General features: G+C 37.6%; 2 protein-coding genes across 2 annotated transcripts; both read right to left on the minus strand.

Moving 5' to 3' along the window:
- Positions 1-2,182: 2,182 nt before the first annotated feature.
- On the minus strand, positions 2,183-6,837 carry LOC116188935 (splicing factor 3B subunit 4). Its single transcript, XM_031518388.1, has 9 exons — positions 6,330-6,837; positions 6,126-6,174; positions 4,986-5,074; positions 4,795-4,851; positions 4,598-4,660; positions 4,439-4,504; positions 3,650-3,736; positions 3,307-3,400; positions 2,183-3,000 (listed from the first exon to the last, which is right to left on the minus strand). Exons 1-9 carry the CDS (start codon positions 6,432-6,434, stop codon positions 2,510-2,512), a joined length of 1,101 nt encoding a protein of 366 aa, XP_031374248.1. The 5' UTR covers positions 6,435-6,837; the 3' UTR covers positions 2,183-2,509.
- Positions 6,838-14,275: 7,438 nt separating this feature from the next.
- On the minus strand, positions 14,276-15,297 carry LOC116187161. The gene is made up of 2 exons (XM_031515766.1): positions 15,042-15,297; positions 14,276-14,913 (listed from the first exon to the last, which is right to left on the minus strand). The coding sequence occupies exons 1-2, from the start codon at positions 15,060-15,062 to the stop codon at positions 14,470-14,472; spliced, it is 465 nt and encodes a 154-aa protein (XP_031371626.1). The 5' UTR covers positions 15,063-15,297; the 3' UTR covers positions 14,276-14,469.
- Positions 15,298-17,663: the final 2,366 nt, after the last annotated feature.

Consider the following 17,663-nt stretch of genomic DNA (forward strand, 5'->3'; position numbering starts at 1 on the left):
GACATTATCTTCTTTCATAAAAGTGGAGAAGCATATCTACCAAACCCTTGGATGAAAACTAATAAAGCTACAATGTGATGACTATTGGAGAGTATTTCCTAATAATCATCTAATGATAGGAATCATTGTAAGTAAAATTCTATCTTACTATCAAATCTATGGACTTCTATACTTTTAGAGAATTAATTTTCACTTTTCTTATCTACTTTTCTAAATTTAATTATCCACTGAAAAATATAAAAATATATTTACTAATGTTAAAGTTAGAAAATCGTAGTTCATGGTAAAAATTTTATCTAAAAATATAAAAGTAGTTCTCTACTTTTTAGAAAATTTCCTGAAAAATTGAGAATTCTTCAAAAATAAACCGGCCCCATGTACTTTCATCATTATATTGCTAGTGGGTTGATTACATATTTGATTACAGCAAAGAATAATTTTGTAATTGGACAGGACCGTCTTAATTTAAAATATTGACCGTTGTAGGTAGGCACATATACCTGTATTGCTTCTGAAGCAAAAATGGCTCGGATTGATTCTCTCAATATAGCATTAACTGGTCAATTGGTAGTTTTGGGGTGTGATTTGCCTTATTTTCTTGATGTAGTTATGAATCTCTCATTGAATAACTTTCAAATTCTGTAAGATGTATCGTTATGTACCGAGGTTATGCATGCAGCTATGTTTGTAAACAGCAATAAGCCTACGCAGCTGCATGAGTACATGATCTCCCAGATGATTTGGTGATCTTCGTTCTCTTTTTGTACAACCCATTTTGAAAAGTCGGTTTTTCCGTTGTCTATTGGGGATCGTCCATGGACCATGATTATTCGACCTGGGTTAATACAATCTTAGGTAATCCTTTTATTGTCATCTCACATAACCATATAGTCGGTCAGTGATTAATGCCGGTCTTCATGGCATCACGGCATGGATGGGAGAGGATTGATGATTCTACTCCTCCACCTTTTCTATTTAAACTTTTCCTCCTTTTGATTTTATATCCCATGTCTTTTTCGGGTTTTTTGTGCGTATATATCTTAAACCCGATTGGTTGAGCGATTTTGTATAGATAGCTGATCGATTGTTAATGCAAGATTTCGAGATTAAAAATCATAATCCTTACCATTACTTGACCCCGGAATTGCAGATTATTTTCCCTCCATGACTCTCTAATGCCCTGCTTTTTTGTGTGACTCGCAGAAATGCCCTTCACTTAATTTTTGTGTCATTAAAATTTAAGAGTAATTTCTAAAATGTTAAGAAAAAAATTTGCCTTTTGGAGAGCGAACTTTTCCAGTCTACCTCTCTCTCCTTCCCCTAGCCATCTCTTCAGGAGCAGCAAGAAAGAAAAAGAGAAAAACTTTTTCCCCTTGCTGGCCGCTTTTCGGAGGTCATCGAATTTGGGAAAATAGAATATAAAATTACGATAATTCAAGTAATTAGCTTCTAGGACTAGGAGGATTCTGAAAGCATTTAATGTTGGATTTTGAACATATCTTCCTAATTTTAACTAAATTTCTTTTTTCACTATTTATTAGTTCCGTTAAATTTAATTATTCTCGATATCCATTTTTATGATCAAGGTAATCATGAGAAATACATAAACAAGCCTCTTTCTTTTTCTTTCTTTTATTAAATCTTAATGTAAGCTTCCTTTTCATTTGTTGATACTAATTTTCAGTCTTGAAAATTAAGTGTGCGATTTTTATGTGTCCAGGGAGATAAGTACTTAATGAATTCAGTCAGTTTTGTTTGATATGAGAAAAAAGTTCTAAGTACTATAATTATTGTTTGGCTTCTTTTCATTAACGTAAATGCCGCAATTTTTTTTTCTACTTTAACCTTTTGCCCCTGTTAATGGAATTTGCTACAATATTATTTTTTATTAATAAAATGAAATACGCCTTCAAAAACAACCAGAAAGCAATGTTGAAGATGATTTAATTTAACACGGCTATACATATCTACAAATCGGCCGGGCATTCAGCCAGAGAGCCTCAACTTCTGAAAACACAATCCCAATCTAATCACACACACATAATGTAACGGCTGGCGTAAGAGCTATCTTCATCAGTTCTGATAAAATACATTACCATCGGCCTAGAACTGTTCATCATCTTGGTAAAAATTAAAAGTGGAACATTTCATCGATGTAAGTATAGGAGCATCGAGCCAGAAATTGTTAACCACAACTGCTTTTGCTGGACTAGGTATATGAATCCATGCGTCAACTAAATCAAACACAAAATACAGAGCAAGATAAATGCGAGAGAGAACAATTCAGCTCTAGACCGACTAAATCGCTCACAAGCAAGAACAATTTACACGATTAAACAAGCTTCAAAATTTCCACTCCTGTAACCTCAATTCGCATGTCTAGCCTAGCTTAGCTCAGTAGTTGATGGGTCAAAGATAACATGAGACTATAATTTCATTTGGCAAATGTTATTAACCTAGAACATGATGGCATGATGCGATCGCTATTACAATACAACCACCAGCAAGTTCAACTTGAAGGCGGTGGAGGCGGCATGTTGGGTGGCGGCGGCGGCGGCGGCATGGACATCTGCATATGGTGCTGTTGAGGGGGCGGAGGAGGACGCCAATTAGGCGGTGGAGGGCCACCCATTCCCATTGGCGGTGGAGGTGGACGCTGCATGACCTGGGCCATCTGAGGTGGTGGCCCGGGCATGCTTGAGGGAGGAGGGCGGTATTGCTGCATTGGAGGTGGGATTCCAGGGTGCACTCCCTGTCCTGGCCAGCCGGGCTGTCCCGTAGGCTGCATGGGCATGAATGTGGCCGCTTGAGGTGGAGGTGGTGGCGGGCGCATAGCTGCCACTGGTCCACGGAGAGGAGCTCCATTCATGAATGGCCGCGGAGGAGCTGGAGAAGCCACTGCCCCATTGGCCTGAGCTGGCAGTGTTGGTGGCCCACTTGCAAATAGTGTGTGTGGTCTGCTCTTCTGTGCACTCGGGTTGCTAGCAGCCAAAACTCTCTCTGCAACCGACAAGAAATTAGATATTGGCTCAAAATATTCTAGTCAGTCAACTTCAGTAAAATTATAGAACAGGCAAACCAACAGTGGCAACTGTAGATCGGTGGAAAATTTAGCAGCAGCATTAATCAAATTTATGCTGTTATACTTTAGTAAGCCCGGGAGAAGGTAACTCGTTTTGAGTGGATAACAAAATCATATTATCTCTTTTTTTAGGGTAATTATAAATGCAAAAATTATCTTATGCACACAAGCCTGGGGAGCGTGTGTCGGTGCAAGGCAATTCAGACGATGACGAGAAAGCTCACCTGCTGGTGTACCATGGCGCTCTCCTTTGGTATCTTTTTTGTAAGCGTATGAGACTGTAATTTGTCGGTTGCAAAGATATTGGCCATTCATCGCCTACATAAACCCAAAAATGAAAATTAACTTTGAAGGCAACTCTCACATGCAATAAATATTGCTCCTTACGCATAATACGACCCTTGTTGGGGTGCATTACAAAAATCTCACAAAAATGCATTACATGCTCGTCATTTAATAGAAAAAGGAACCGTAAAAAGCAGCCAAACCGCATGGTTTAATAGAGTCATAAGTCTAGCAGTATTAACAAGAAGCATCTAGAGAAGATTCAAGTGGTGTTAGCGGAACCTCAATAGCTGCATCAGATGCCTCGAAAGAATCATAGCTCACAAAACCAAAACCTCGGGAATTGCCTGTCTCGGGGTCTCTCATTATCTGGAAAACAGACAGCAAAATTACCAAAAGCTTCAGACAAGAAGTGACTATCAAAGAAGAAAAAGGAAAACAACTTTTAGAGTGCAAAGACTGAATTCAACTATTATAAGACTAGTAGTTGCAATTACTCTTCCCCCTTTCCCCACACCAAAACCACCACCCTCCCCCCCCTTTCTCTTTTCATAGACTCATACTTGAAGGCAAGTGCTCAACCAAGCACATGGTATGGTGGGCAGTGTGCTACCTTTTCAATACCTTACCATGCTAATATAATTTACCCAAATCATCTTGTAGTAAATAGCATGCACAAAGGTACATCTGAAACCCCATGCCCAAGTAAGACATTTTGAAACATTCTCAGCCACTAAGATTTGTTTGTCCACGAATAAGGACTTCCAAGACAGACCCAGAGGTACCATGTCTTACGGGCTAGTTCATGAGATCAAAGACTGTAAAAATGTCCCTTGCCAAAAAAAAAAAAAATTACCACTTCTTTATTCAACATATGCATGCCAAATATCATCTCAACTCAAGGACATGGACGAAAGTAGGGTGATTGTGGACTAGTATCATAGAGCTAGAAGACATATACCTTAGTGTAAAAGGCATCAGGGGATCTCAATCACAGTGTTAGAAGACAAGCTAGAAGTCTTTTCAAAGCAAGAGATGCAAATACCATTCATATGAATGTTGAAGCATTACCTTTGGATTTGTAACTATTACGCCAAATGCACTAAAAGTATCGTATAGAAGTTTCTCGTCTACATCCTGTAAAGAAACATAGAGTCAGCTCCAAGACAGTAGATCTTCACTTTGCATGTTTGGGCTCATATATTAAATAATAATATCCATAACTCTTACAGGATCAAGGTTTCCAATAAAGAGGTTTGCCCCCACGTCCAAACTCTTTTTATCCTGGGATGCCTGCATGGAAAGAAAAGAGAACATTCCATGAATGCAAATTGCCAAACAAACCTCAACCATCCATAATCTTATCATAAATTGAACAATTGGACAAATGCAGAAATATACAAGGTGAAAAACATAAATTTGCATACCTTATTCACACGAATTGGTTTCCCATAAAGCTTAATCATATTCAGAACCTTGATTGCCTGATAACAGATGGATACCATACATAGTCAAATCAATAACCATAAGTAACTAGATAAAATTCAGTAAAGAACTTCTACCCCAAGGAAACAATATGAGGAATCAGAAGCCATCCACAGCAAAATGAAATACTTACATAGTCCGCATCTTCTTCACTTCGGAATTCCACAAATCCATATCCTTGATGGAGGTTCGTCACCCTATCCTTGGGAACATATACATTCACTGAAATAAGAGCAAGAAGAGGGGCCATTATTACCCCAATTTTCTAATGAAAGGCAAACTTGGATTTAATGATGAATCATCTGATCAGACAACAATATGAGGGCAAAGGAAAACTAGTGCGATTATCAATCAAAGAAAAGGGGAAATAACCAACACATTGCAACTGCACCGTGGCTGAGTTTATACACTCTTTGAACCTAATGATCCTACCACTTATGGTGTTCAACTCACACTTCACAATAGCTTCTTATAGCTAACAAGTTTCACACAACCAACCATGGAAAACTGAAAACCTCTCAATCAGACAATAGATGGTAATGCCACTTTTAGATTGTTCCCACCCAAAATCAAGTATGAATAGTGTGATATTCTTCAAAAAGTGAATGCTGAAGTAACAGACCAATTTTTGATAACCCCGTGTGACAGAAACCAAAAGATCAAGAAAAGAAGCTTCGAAGGAACTGCCCAAAAGATTTAGAAATTTCACACAAATTTTCTGTTGCAGATAGCATTAGTGAACACTAGAGCATGGACATGTTTCCTTCCATGAGTTTCATGCTACATAAAGTTATTTGATTGATTATGTTGAGTATTTCAGCGCCAGAATAATGAAGATGTTCGTGCTACCCACTGCTTCTTACTTAGAATGAAAAGAGGCACAGAAAAGTAGCTTAAGCTCTCGGGAACCAGTTAGACTAATAGCTTTGATCTATGCAGACTCGATGAGGTCAAACTGTTGACTAAATCTTAATAATCCACCAACCCAGTAAGATAGTATCAAACCACAAGAGAGATGTCTGAAACTGGAGTCATGCATCAAAACATTACAATAATGGAAACTAAATGATAGATACAACTTGAGCTCAAGCACTTTATATATCCCTCTCATCAAGCAAGTAGCAACTAATACAATATCGAAACATCGGAATTCCTTCATAGAATACATATCTCAATATAAACCTACAGAGACTGATGAGCCAAATTCCATAACGGTGAAGAGGGATTTGCAGTAGAGTAGTTAACTCAATACTATAGGAAATTTGAGGCTTACCAACAGGACCAGCTTGAACAAATAACTCCCACAGCAACTCCTCGGTGACCTGCCCAAGAAGAAGTAGCAGTTTTCGAGGATATGTCAATCTCAAGTTCACACGAGCAAGGAAACCGCGCTTTACAATGGAAAAACCCGCGCAGAGCAGGCTGAAGATAGCAGCAATGAAGAACAACAACAGTGGGAGAGAGGAAGAGAGTGAACCTGAGGGTCAAGGTTGCCGACATAGGTGGTGGCGTCCTGGTTGCGCTCGGCGGAGTGCTGGCCCAGCAAGTTAGCTCCGACTCCAGGAGCGATTCGAGTCGTCATCTTCTCCTTCTCCTACAAATGTTACTCACCGGTTTCAATCCAGACTGCTGCAATGAGCGGAAGCCACTGGATTGCAATTTGCAGACTGGAGGTCGCCGCAGCAGGACACCAGAGCAGCTCACTGACCGGCAGAGCAGGGAGAACCAACGGAGGCTCGGTCAGGCTCGAGCAAGAGCAAGAGCAGGAGCGTTTCGACCTACTGTGGGAGCAGGGAACGCCGGCAACGCAACAGCTCAACGTCAACGTCGGGCTGGATTGGTAGGGAGCGGTTCGCCGAGGGAATGTGAAGGGCGAGGCGGTGAGTTAAGAGGCCGAGTCGAGCCACCTGGGCTGGGCTGGTTCAAACCCTAGAATCTTCTTCCTTTCTTATTATTCTTATGACAAGAAACCGCCTCTGCTTCTCAACCAGATCCTTCTTGTTCCCTGATTAATTTTTATTGTACGAGGTTTTTATGCCAAATGACTGATGGTTTAAAAATTTTGTCAAATATATATTATATTTTTTATCAAATATATCTCTTAGTTTATATTTTACTTTATTTCGTCGTTTTTGTTGTCTGTTAATGAAACGTTTTTGTTGTCCGTTAATGAAACATTAGTAAACTCCAAATTTATTATATGATTTTAATATTTTCTTAAAATTATCTTATGATTTTAATTTTTTCTCAAATTTATCATAAATAAAAAGAATTACTGTAACAAAACCGTTAGACGTTAACGGAGATATAATGACGGGATATTTGAAACAAAATGTAAACCATACGATATAGCTGACAAAAAAAAAGTATGTGATAGATTTGATAAAACGGGTAAACCATAAGCCATTTGGAATAAAAATTCGTTATTGTATTGACATCTATTAGTTATCACTATTATTTTATATATAATATGCTAGGCAATTTAAGACGTGCTGCGGGTTAACAAAATTACATTACATAATTTTGTTAAATATATTATCTATCATAAATAATTATTTTTCATATCCACTTGCTTATAGTATAACGACGGTGTATTTACAGTCTAAATGATTTCATTATATAAGCCATTCGATTGAGAATAGAAAAGGAAAACTTCAAACATTATATTATAATATAATATATACAAGCCAAGATGCAGGATTTGATTGAGTCACGTTATCCAAATTCTACAACTCCCTATCTATTTATAATATATTAAAATTAACTCGTCGAGTTTGTGTGATGAGAGTTCTCCATTCGAATGACAATTTATCAGGTCTATTCACTGCCTTCCTCTATAAAAGTTATTGCCTTCCTCCCTCTCACAAAAATCTCATTTAGCTCTTTTCTTGCCCTTTTTGAGCCCCTTTCTCTCTCTTTCTCTCTCCTTATCATTTATAGTTGCCACTGTTGATGTTGAGTGCCAGTCCCTTAAGCAGGCCTTTACTGCGTATGACAAGATCCTCAACTCGAAGAGACAGTACGTCTTATCTTCATCTTTTTATCATAGAGGGAGATTAATACACACGGTTTCGTTTCGTTTCTTTTCTGTTTTTTAATGAAATGAACGGAACTAGAAAAATATCAACTAAGTTCCTTATTTACTTGCTAGTAACTAGGAAACAAACATTACCCTAACTAAAATAGAAAATTACCTACTACTGACCAATGTAATTATCAATATCTAAGTAATTCTCAAAGATATGTGCAGTCATCTAAAGAAACAATGCATGGCTGCCAAATTGAGATGCTAGCCTCACTTTCCTACCTTTGTGCACGCGTTCAACTCATAGAAAAATATCACAATAATTTCCATACATGAGCTACTAACCATATCTTCTCGGTTGTTCACATTTCTGACTTGTCTTGCCAAGAAAAATTCTCTTGCTCCCATGTAGAGCCGCTATCTCCATACATGAATGCGTCTGGGTACACGTGTGGGTCTTGTTTTAGAAAGGATTGAAATCATTTCTTTGTGAGGGCTGCCAACAATGTGCCCCCAGATTGCCATCTAATCAGCCTAGCCAAGAAATTCCCTTGATCTCCTTCATGAATTGCCATCCTGCCACAACTATCCTAACGGGTCGTGCCATGGTATCTCGGGTTGGGTTTGAGAATTTGATCGTGGGCAGCTTCCTCGCTTAGTCCCCTTTGTATCTCCAATCAATGATGTCATCTCGTGAACCTCTAATTAGACCCGAATTTGACCAATTGAGTTTAATAAAGTACCACGTGGGTCACGGGATCTGCAACTATACTAGGTGTGAAAAACGGGTGTGAATAAAAAATAACGGGTTTTACTTTTTACTTCATGCTATAGAGGATCAATAAGGACTTCTCCTCCCGTAATTTTTGATTGGCAAATACATCCATGTTCATAGGAATCCCGACGACAGGACGGTGGATGGTTGCCAGTGAGGGCCCTTGCCACCCCCTCCACTGGCCGATCTCCCATTTCGATTTGCTGTTCCATTTTTCTCTTCCTTTTGTTCTTAATTTAAATTTTATTATTTGGAGAATTATGTAATTTTATTAAAAATGATTTTTAACGGAAAATGACTTTTTTGACAAAAAAAAATAAGTAGGACTAAAAACGAAACTTTGAGGACAAAATTGACAAAAAAAAAAGATTTAGTCAAAGATGATAAAAGGGTCAAAGGTTAAAAATTAAAGGTATCTCCTTTCGGACTTATAAGAAAAAAATAAAAAATCTTATCCCAGAGCATGTTGAGTTTGTTTACCCTAAGCTAATATAATTTCCAATTACCAATTTTGCCCTCATCCTTGTGCATCAATTACAAAGTCACCTAAACCATAACTTCTTAAAGAACGAACGCTTCTTTCACACTCTCTAACCTCTGCTTGGAAGAAATCTTCGTCGTCGCCATAGCCGATTACCAGCACAACAGCAGCAGGCCCTCCCATTGCTAACGCTGCCCCAAGGAGGTGCGGCAGGGATTGGCCAATAGATTTGCTGTTGGGAACTACATTTGACAATTGCTACTTTGTTCTCTGCTAAGTGAATGGAGTTATAGTAGGCTTATTTGTTATGGGGAATGGCTTACTTCATTTCGCTTTAAGCGGATCATATAGTTTTGATTGATATAAGCATTGGCAAAGCTGTCCAAAGCGGCATTTTCTGGTGCAGTGGAGATGTGGTCCGTTGTATTATGTTCAGTACCCTTGACATCAGTTGATCATGATGTTTGATGGAATTCTTTTTTTGCATGCATCTGAATGTTTCTTGTGTAGATACTATGTCGGTTTTTTTATAAGTGAACTCTCTGATAATTTGTTGCAGGTGTATATCCCGTGTTCCACGGAACATGAAATTCAAATGAACTAAGGAAGATGTTCGTAAGATGGCCTATTGACATTGCAGCTGCTGCAGTGGGAGCAGTAGTTATTCCGATGCTCGGTTGGACAGCCTGCTGCCTAAAAACAGAAGAAGATGACCGATGGAGGTAAGTCATGGGACAATGCATATTTGGGTTCATATTAGGTATATATCTTTCAAAGTGCTATGTTTCAATTTTCAGTCTCAGAACTTGATTTCGTATACGGGAATTCTTATGGTTAAAATTTACGCCCACCTGTGTGGCTGGGACTATCCCAGAAGAGGCAAATATGAGTGGAGTTGTGCAGATCCATCCGTGGCTCGGAGATGGAAGGCCCAACGAAAGATCACTGAAATGATTCTCAACCAACTGACATGAAAATACTTGGGCGCGTGCAGATTTCTAGCTATAACCGCGATTATTTTCGTCCCTTCTTAAGCTAATACACCTCATCTTTTTCTGCAAGGATTAAAGTACTCTTTACTAACATATTAACGATTCTAACTAATGTAGATAGACCCCTCAAATTACTCTCTCAGCTTTTTATATGACGTTCTTATCTAAGCCTGTATATCGCGTTCTTAATTCATGCAGATAACTTACCATTAGCAACATTCTTCTTTCCCCTCTTATCTAGAATTATTTAGAAAGCATATATGGGATCTTTATATGATAATGAAAAGGAGTTTAATTATGGAAGAGATTCCAAATACCCTTTTTACTCAGTTATTGTATAGTTAGACAATTTTATGACTACTTTATTGATCTTGATACCTCAAAAAAACAAAAAAGTAAGAGGGAAAGCGCAGTGGCGCACGTCCTCGTTTGATAACTAAGAGATTTCAGATTCGATATCAAGTAAAATTATCAGTGCTATTAGAATATTACTTTCATTGTTTTAGGACCATGGTAACCCCAAGGGGTTTGGCCTAATGGTTAAAGAGGAGCTTAAGTATCCACCCGATCCTGAGTTCGAAACTCTTTGGGGCCACCGGAGTGCTTTTGGCATAAGTACCCGCTCCGTGCGTCGCCGGACCAAAAAAATTGAAAGTGTCCACTATTACTTGAAAGTTTTACTTAATTGTGGCTTGCTAGTGTTTGATATACGACATAAGGTGTCATGGACTCCTAACAAGCGCATACATACATAATAAAAAAAGTTTGAACATAAAACAAAAAAAGTGCAGTATGGTAACGCAAGCCCTCTCGCCTGGTAATTAAGAAGTTTTGGATTCGATACTTGATAATAGGATTATCACTATTGTAATTACCATCTCATTTTTTGGCATTTTCGTCATAATTTTTTTTCTTTTGTTATTTCTATTCCCAACCGTTCATATTTTTGTTACTTTAATTTGAATGTTAACTTTCTCATTAAAAGGAGCAATTTCCGCCAGGTCATTGGCGACTCCAACGTGGCACGTTTGATTTCGCAATCTCATTTTAAGATTTTAACTCTAACTTTAACTCTACTTACTACACAACAAAAGTCAGTAACAAAATTATTACTTTTTCATTTTTCTTCAATTTTTTTAACCATTCAATTTAATTTTTAATAATAAATTCTCTCAACTATTCATTATTTTTTTCCACAATTCAACAATACAATCATTTCTTTTTTTCAACTATTCATTACTTTTTTACACTTTTTCTCATAATTTAACATCACAATCATTACAAACCAATTAAAATCAAAACTCAACTCAACTAAACTCTAAAACCAAACGCACTATAACAATTTCCCCTTTTTTTCCTTTCTTTTTTTTTATTAATTTTGAAAATAGTTCCAATAAAAAAATTAATTGACTAAAAGTGCATTAACGAAAAAGTTAACATTTGGACTAAATTGGCAAGAATATAAAGAATTAAACCCAATGAATTTAGCCTAGTGGTTAAGAGGAGCACATGCATTCACCTGATTCCACATTCAAAATCACTTGGGCTAGCTTGTACAGCCTTTGACTAGTTTACCCTATTATGTGCGCACACGGGCCTACGTACGGGACTGTAGAGATTAGTCAGGTGAAGCCTAAAATACCCTACAATAACAAAAAAAAAGATTTGCAAATTATACCTTACAACACAAGGTTTCAGGTTCGTTTTAAATCTAGCACATCGTTTCAAAATTACCTAATAATGCCTATAGTTTACTTTTGGTTCCAATTCTTACCCAATGTCGATTTTTTCATCCAAAACATGGCACATACCTAAAATCCAAATAATAATAATAATAATAATAATAATAATAATAATAATATATTATTATTATTATTATTATTGTATATTTAATTAAAAAAAATCAACCCGACCCGCCTTGTTGGGGGCCGGGTGCTTCTAGGCGGTGGTGGGACCTCGCTGACGACTACCAGCCTAGGGAATGAGTATACTAACCAGTCCAAAAGTCATCAAAGACGTCATTCACTACGTTACTGGTCGCCAGTGAGGCCATCACCCTCTATAATCGTAAAGATATTTGGAACATAATTCTTTGGTATAGGATTGAGACTTTCGAGATCTTAATTTGAGGTTGATGGCCTTCCATCCTGCGGGATGAGGTGGTGGTGAATCTAGAAGTTGTCAGCAAAATCATTTCCTAGGGTAGTGGCCGTCGGCTAGGCCACTACCCTCAATTGGGATCTCAATCTTTGGCTAATTATCAAGGGTGGTGGCCTCCTTAGCTGCCACCTCACCTTTTTCTTTTTTTAAAATATTTTTTTTAATTTTTAAGTTAAAATATATAATAGATTTATTTGGGTTTCAAATATGAGTTATCTTGGACCATCTGTCACTTGGGATGGAAAATTAATGATGGGTTAAAATTGGGGAAAAAGATTTGGGCATTCTCAGATAATTTTGAAATAATGTATCATATTTGAGACAAATATATAATCTTGTATTATCTGATGTAATTCGTTATATCCTATAATAAACACGAAGGAATATAATAAAAAAATACAACTATGTGGATCATAAAGAAAAGAGGTTATATGAACCGAATTTGAGGCTGCAAATAAAACAGAATATTTTGATGTGAATGAATAAAAAAATGTGCTATGAAAAGGAAATCGACTGAAAACGCAATAGAAAATTAATAGACCCAAAATAAAGAGGAAAATATAGTTAAAACGAAAGCACCAAAATAAATTATTCATAAATCTAATGGTCTAGAAAAGTTGGCTATCTGATTTAGATAAAACTAGCTTTTTGCCCGTGCGACGAGCACGTTTTAGCTAGAGTGTTTATTTTTAATGATAATTTTAAAAATTTGACATCCCAGTTAAAATGTTTAATAAATGATAGCTTTCTAAAGGAAAATTGTTCAAATGTTAGTGATAATAAACATTGTTATCAGAACCGGACCGGACCGGCCGGTTCGACCGGTCGGATTGGGAACCGGCACCATGTCCGGTCCGGTTTGCCTAAAAACCGAAATGGCAGTTTTAAACCGTCGGACCCATTGAACCGGCCGATTTTAAGCAAAATTCCATTAAACCGGCCGGTTCTATGGGTTTTTATGGGTTTCCTATTTAATGTAAAAATTGGTTGGTTGTGTAAGGATTTGAACTCATGACCTCTTACTTCTCATATTAGCATACTACCAACCAAGCCACCACCACTTTTTTGTTCGTTTAACTATACTTTTAAGTACTTATTAAAATAAAAATATTTATTTTGAAGTAAGAAATATTAAATATAAATACTTTCTTATAATATTGTTATATTTCTTTAAAATCATCATACTTTTATCTTAATTATCATAATTTTTTTAATAATATGAATATTTATTTTATTTTAAATAAACGTGCGGTCCGACCCATCGAACCCCCGGTTGGACCCATAAACCCATGCCCCCGTACCCCTTCCGGTTCATCATCCAGTCCGGTTCTGATAACACTGATAATAAATTAAAGACAATTCAAAATGATAGTTATAATATTAATATTATTTTATTTAATATTATATATATCAATTAAAAATTATAATATATTTTGAGAAATAGATTCTTAATCAATATAAATTTGTCATTGTAATCTAATTTAATAGAGTAAGCATGAAGTTTATATATATAAATATGTAGATTTATGACTGATATTTTTTTTATAATTGTTTAATTAAAATGATATAATTATATATATATATATATTTATAATTGCATCTCTATTTATTTGTATTTAACTCATGCACATATATCATTAAGATAGTACTTATTTTATTTAATATAATATTTTTTTTAATCTTGAATATTATTTAGACGTTTACATTTATTACCTTATACTATTTAGAAAATATTTATAATTGCCTCGCTATTTATTTGCATTTAATTCATACACAAATATCATGATAGTTCTTATTTTCTTTACGATAGTACTTTACTTTTTAATCTTGAATATTATTTAAATATTTACTTTTATGATTTTATACTATTGAGTAAAAAGCGCCGGGGATACAAAACCTTTTACGAATATAACACTTTGGTATAATTTTTTTTTCTTTTTTGGTAACAATTGAGTACAAAACGTATGAAAATATTGCAATTAACTACATCATGTCAGTTTTCATTGATGCCATCAACATTTTTATGAAGTGGCATCGCAGGTATCAAATATTATTCCACGTGGCACAAATGTAGAGTAAAGAACTCACACTCAGTTTCAATTAAAATAAAATAGATAATTTACAAAAAATAAAAAATAAAAACCTCCTTTCGCTCCCTCCTTCTACCCTATCCTCTTCCCTCTGTCACCCTTTTCCTCTGCCCCTCTCCCTCCTCATGATCGACCGTCGGTGTCTCCGGCTATTTGTCAATCGTCGGAAGCTCGTGATGGGAAGCTCATCGGAGCCCCTTTTCTCCTTCTCCTTCTCCCTCTGTTTTTTTCTCTTTTTTACCGTTAATATATCGACTGAATCGGGAGAGGAGGCGCCATTGCCGACGACCCAACCCACCGGTGTGTTGGGGCCACGAACAACCCCACCCTCGACCAAGTCACCGGCGGACTCAGCTTGATCGGGGGGTGGGGGTGGGGGGATCCCCGATGGTGCACCTTCACCCAGACCGAGAGTTCTGGGCTTCTCCTCAGAACTCTTGATCGGGAGTTCTGGGAAGAAACCTAGAACTTGAGAGATCTGGTTTTCTCCCCATAATCGATCTAGGAAGAAACCCAGGTCCTCGACCCCCGCTGGCGACTGGGCAGGGGAAGAAAAATATATATATAAAAAAAACTAAATTAAAAAAATGAGAGGGGTAAGAGAAAGGAAGAGTAACAGCAGCTGCCATGGAGGGAGGAGGGACAGCAGCTCCGATGATCTCATACCTGCTTGCCGGTCTTAGACATGTCGGAACCTTCCCCTTTGTATCTCAGACTTTTCACGAGCTCGGAAATCTGGGGTTCTGAGTGCTCTTACGAGCCTCTGCCCTCCTGGATCTCTGCTCTCTGCTATGATACATGGGGCTGACCTGTGTGGGTGATAATATTCAGAGAGAGACGGGAGAGACAAAGATGAAGAGAGAGAGAGAGAGCGGACAGCGGGTGCTCCGTTGACGGGGGTTGCCAGCGGGTGTTCCCCACCCCTTTACCTAGGTACCTAGGGTGACAATTCATGTCGTGTTGTGTTTATACGTGTCGTGTCCAAACGGATTCGTGTTATCGAAATCGTAACCCGTACACAACACGATTATTAAACGGGTTAGGTTTTGGAAACCCGTACACGAGACGTTTATATTCGTGTTATCCCGTTTAGACATGTTTAAACTTGTTTATCGAAACGTGTCATAATAGGTATACAAATACACGACACGATTATAACCATTATCCGAACAAGTTAACACGACTTGTTTATCCGATCAATCCGGTTACCCGGACACATTAACACAACTTTTTTATTCGATTAACTCGTTTACCCAAACACGTTAACACGACATGTTTACATGTTAACACAGAGATTGAGATGGAGGGGAGGGGGATGTGGACGGGGAAGAGGCGGGAGCCGCATTCGAGGGAGGCAGCGACTGCGATGATGAGATTGAGCCGTGAGGCTCATTGGTAGGAGCGGGAGCCGGCGAAGCGGTGGGCTTCGAAGGGGAAATGGTGGGAGTGGAGTCGGCGGCGAGCTTGGAAGCAAGGGAGGGCGAGATCTGAGGCGGATCTGCGGACAATGCGAGGTGCATGAAAATGAGAGCAATGAGAGTGGAGAAGTGGAACTTCGCCATTGATGGATAAGAAGAAAGAAATCAAATCGCAGATGAGATTTGAGGGAGGGTAATAGAGAAGTAGAAGTAGAAGTGGAAGTGCGGTTGTGCTATGTTGGATTGGGTGAAAGAAAGGAAAGAAAATTAGGTTAGGTACTTAGGAACTTAGGGTTACATAATGATATTTTGGTAAATCCAGATACATAAACGGGTTAATGGGTTACACGATTATAGTAACACGATTAAACATATATAAATAAAATATGTTTAATCGTGTATAATCGGGTTATACGGGTTCAACCTGGTAAGACATGCTTATTAACTGTGTTTAAATGGGTTTGATTCGTTTAGACCGATTATAAAAAACGTCCAACCTAAACCCGTTTGACTCCGTGTCGTGTTATCGTGTCGTGTGAAATATTACCAGCCCTACCTTTACCTTCGGTTGGCGTTTGCAGAGATGAAGGAGAGAGAGAATAGAGAGAGAGGAGAGAGAGGAGAGAGACAAGAGAGATCATTTTTGTTTTTATTTTTTTAATGTTTTATTTGATTTTATAATTAACTCAAATTTACTAAATGAATTTTTTATAGTATTATTTGCCACGTCAAACACTTATAAGACACGTGTAGTGCTATGTTGGAAACCACTAATGCCGTCAGTGTCCAATTGACGGAATGTAACTAGTTGCAACATTTTCAAAACGTTATGTACTTAATTGTTACAAAAATATATATTTGTACGAAAGTATCATATTCGTAAAAAAATTTGTACATTCGATGCTTTTTACTCTTATATTTCCAGCTCCATTTATTATTGGTACAACTTTATATATATATATATATATATTAAATAAATGAGGGCATGCACCGAAACTCATTACAAAAACTAGACTATTAAATTCAGTCGTACAGTAAAAGGACTGGGGATAAGTTCGATTAGAAGAATAACACGAGGACAAAAAATTGAAAAATAAAATTATTGTGCCAAAAAAAAAGGTTCTAAAATTAACATGTTTGCAGCATAAGTTTGCAATCTCTAGTTCGTTCTAAAATTCCTTCTAACAATGCGTTGTATCTACTTCTAAAATCATATATTGCATGTAAGGAGTAAAAGAATTTCTACACACAGCTTGTACTTGCTATATTTTTCTTTCGCGTTCGAGTGCCTTAAAGACATTCTTTTGTATTCTTTTATTATAGGAAAAAAGACAAAAACCCCCATTGTCGTTTGGGATCGAGACAAATCGCACTATATTATTTTATTTGGGACAATTAGTCCCCATGTGGTTTGCTCCGTTAGACATAGGGGGTTACGGCATTAATTTTTTTTCATTTTCAATCCTCAATCTTTAACCTTTTAATTATTTTGGTCCTAAATTTTTTTCTTTTATCATTCATATCCTTAACTTTTTATTTTGTTTCATTTTTGTCCTATAACGAAAAATCGAAAGGGGAGGGGGTCGGGGCCGCCAATCGGCGACCTCGAACCCTCCACTGAGGGCACCGGCACTCACAGAGGATGCTGGCGTCCTCTGTCGGAGTCCCCAGTCGATTCGAGGTCGGACCTACCAATCGACGACCCCGACCCTTCCACCGAGATCGCCAGCGTCCTCTGTGGGTGCCAACGCCCTTGGTGGAGTGTTCGAGGTCGCCTAATAGCTTCCCCGACCACCTCTCCCTTCGATTTTTCGTTATAGGACTAAAATGAAACAAAATGAAAAGTTGAGGATATGAATGATAAAAGAAA

This window comes from Punica granatum, chromosome 8 (genome assembly GCF_007655135.1).
Source record: "Punica granatum isolate Tunisia-2019 chromosome 8, ASM765513v2, whole genome shotgun sequence".
NCBI lineage: Eukaryota > Viridiplantae > Streptophyta > Magnoliopsida > Myrtales > Lythraceae > Punica > Punica granatum.

Coding starts and splice junctions, on each gene's coding strand:
- LOC116188935 (XM_031518388.1), bottom strand. CDS start 6,434: ATGACGACTCGAATCGCTCCTGGAGTCGGAGCTAACTTGCTGGGCCAG. Junction 4,505..4,597: donor TTATTGGAAACCTTGATCCT/GTAAGAGTTATG, acceptor GTTTCTTTACAG/GATGTAGACGAGAAACTTCT. Junction 3,001..3,306: donor GCGCCATGGTACACCAGCAG/GTGAGCTTTCTC, acceptor TGTCGGTTGCAG/AGAGAGTTTTGGCTGCTAGC.
- LOC116187161 (XM_031515766.1), bottom strand. CDS start 15,062: ATGTCTAAGACCGGCAAGCAG. Junction 14,914..15,041: donor TGTCTAAGACCGGCAAGCAG/GTATGAGATCAT, acceptor TCCCCTGCCCAG/TCGCCAGCGGGGGTCGAGGA.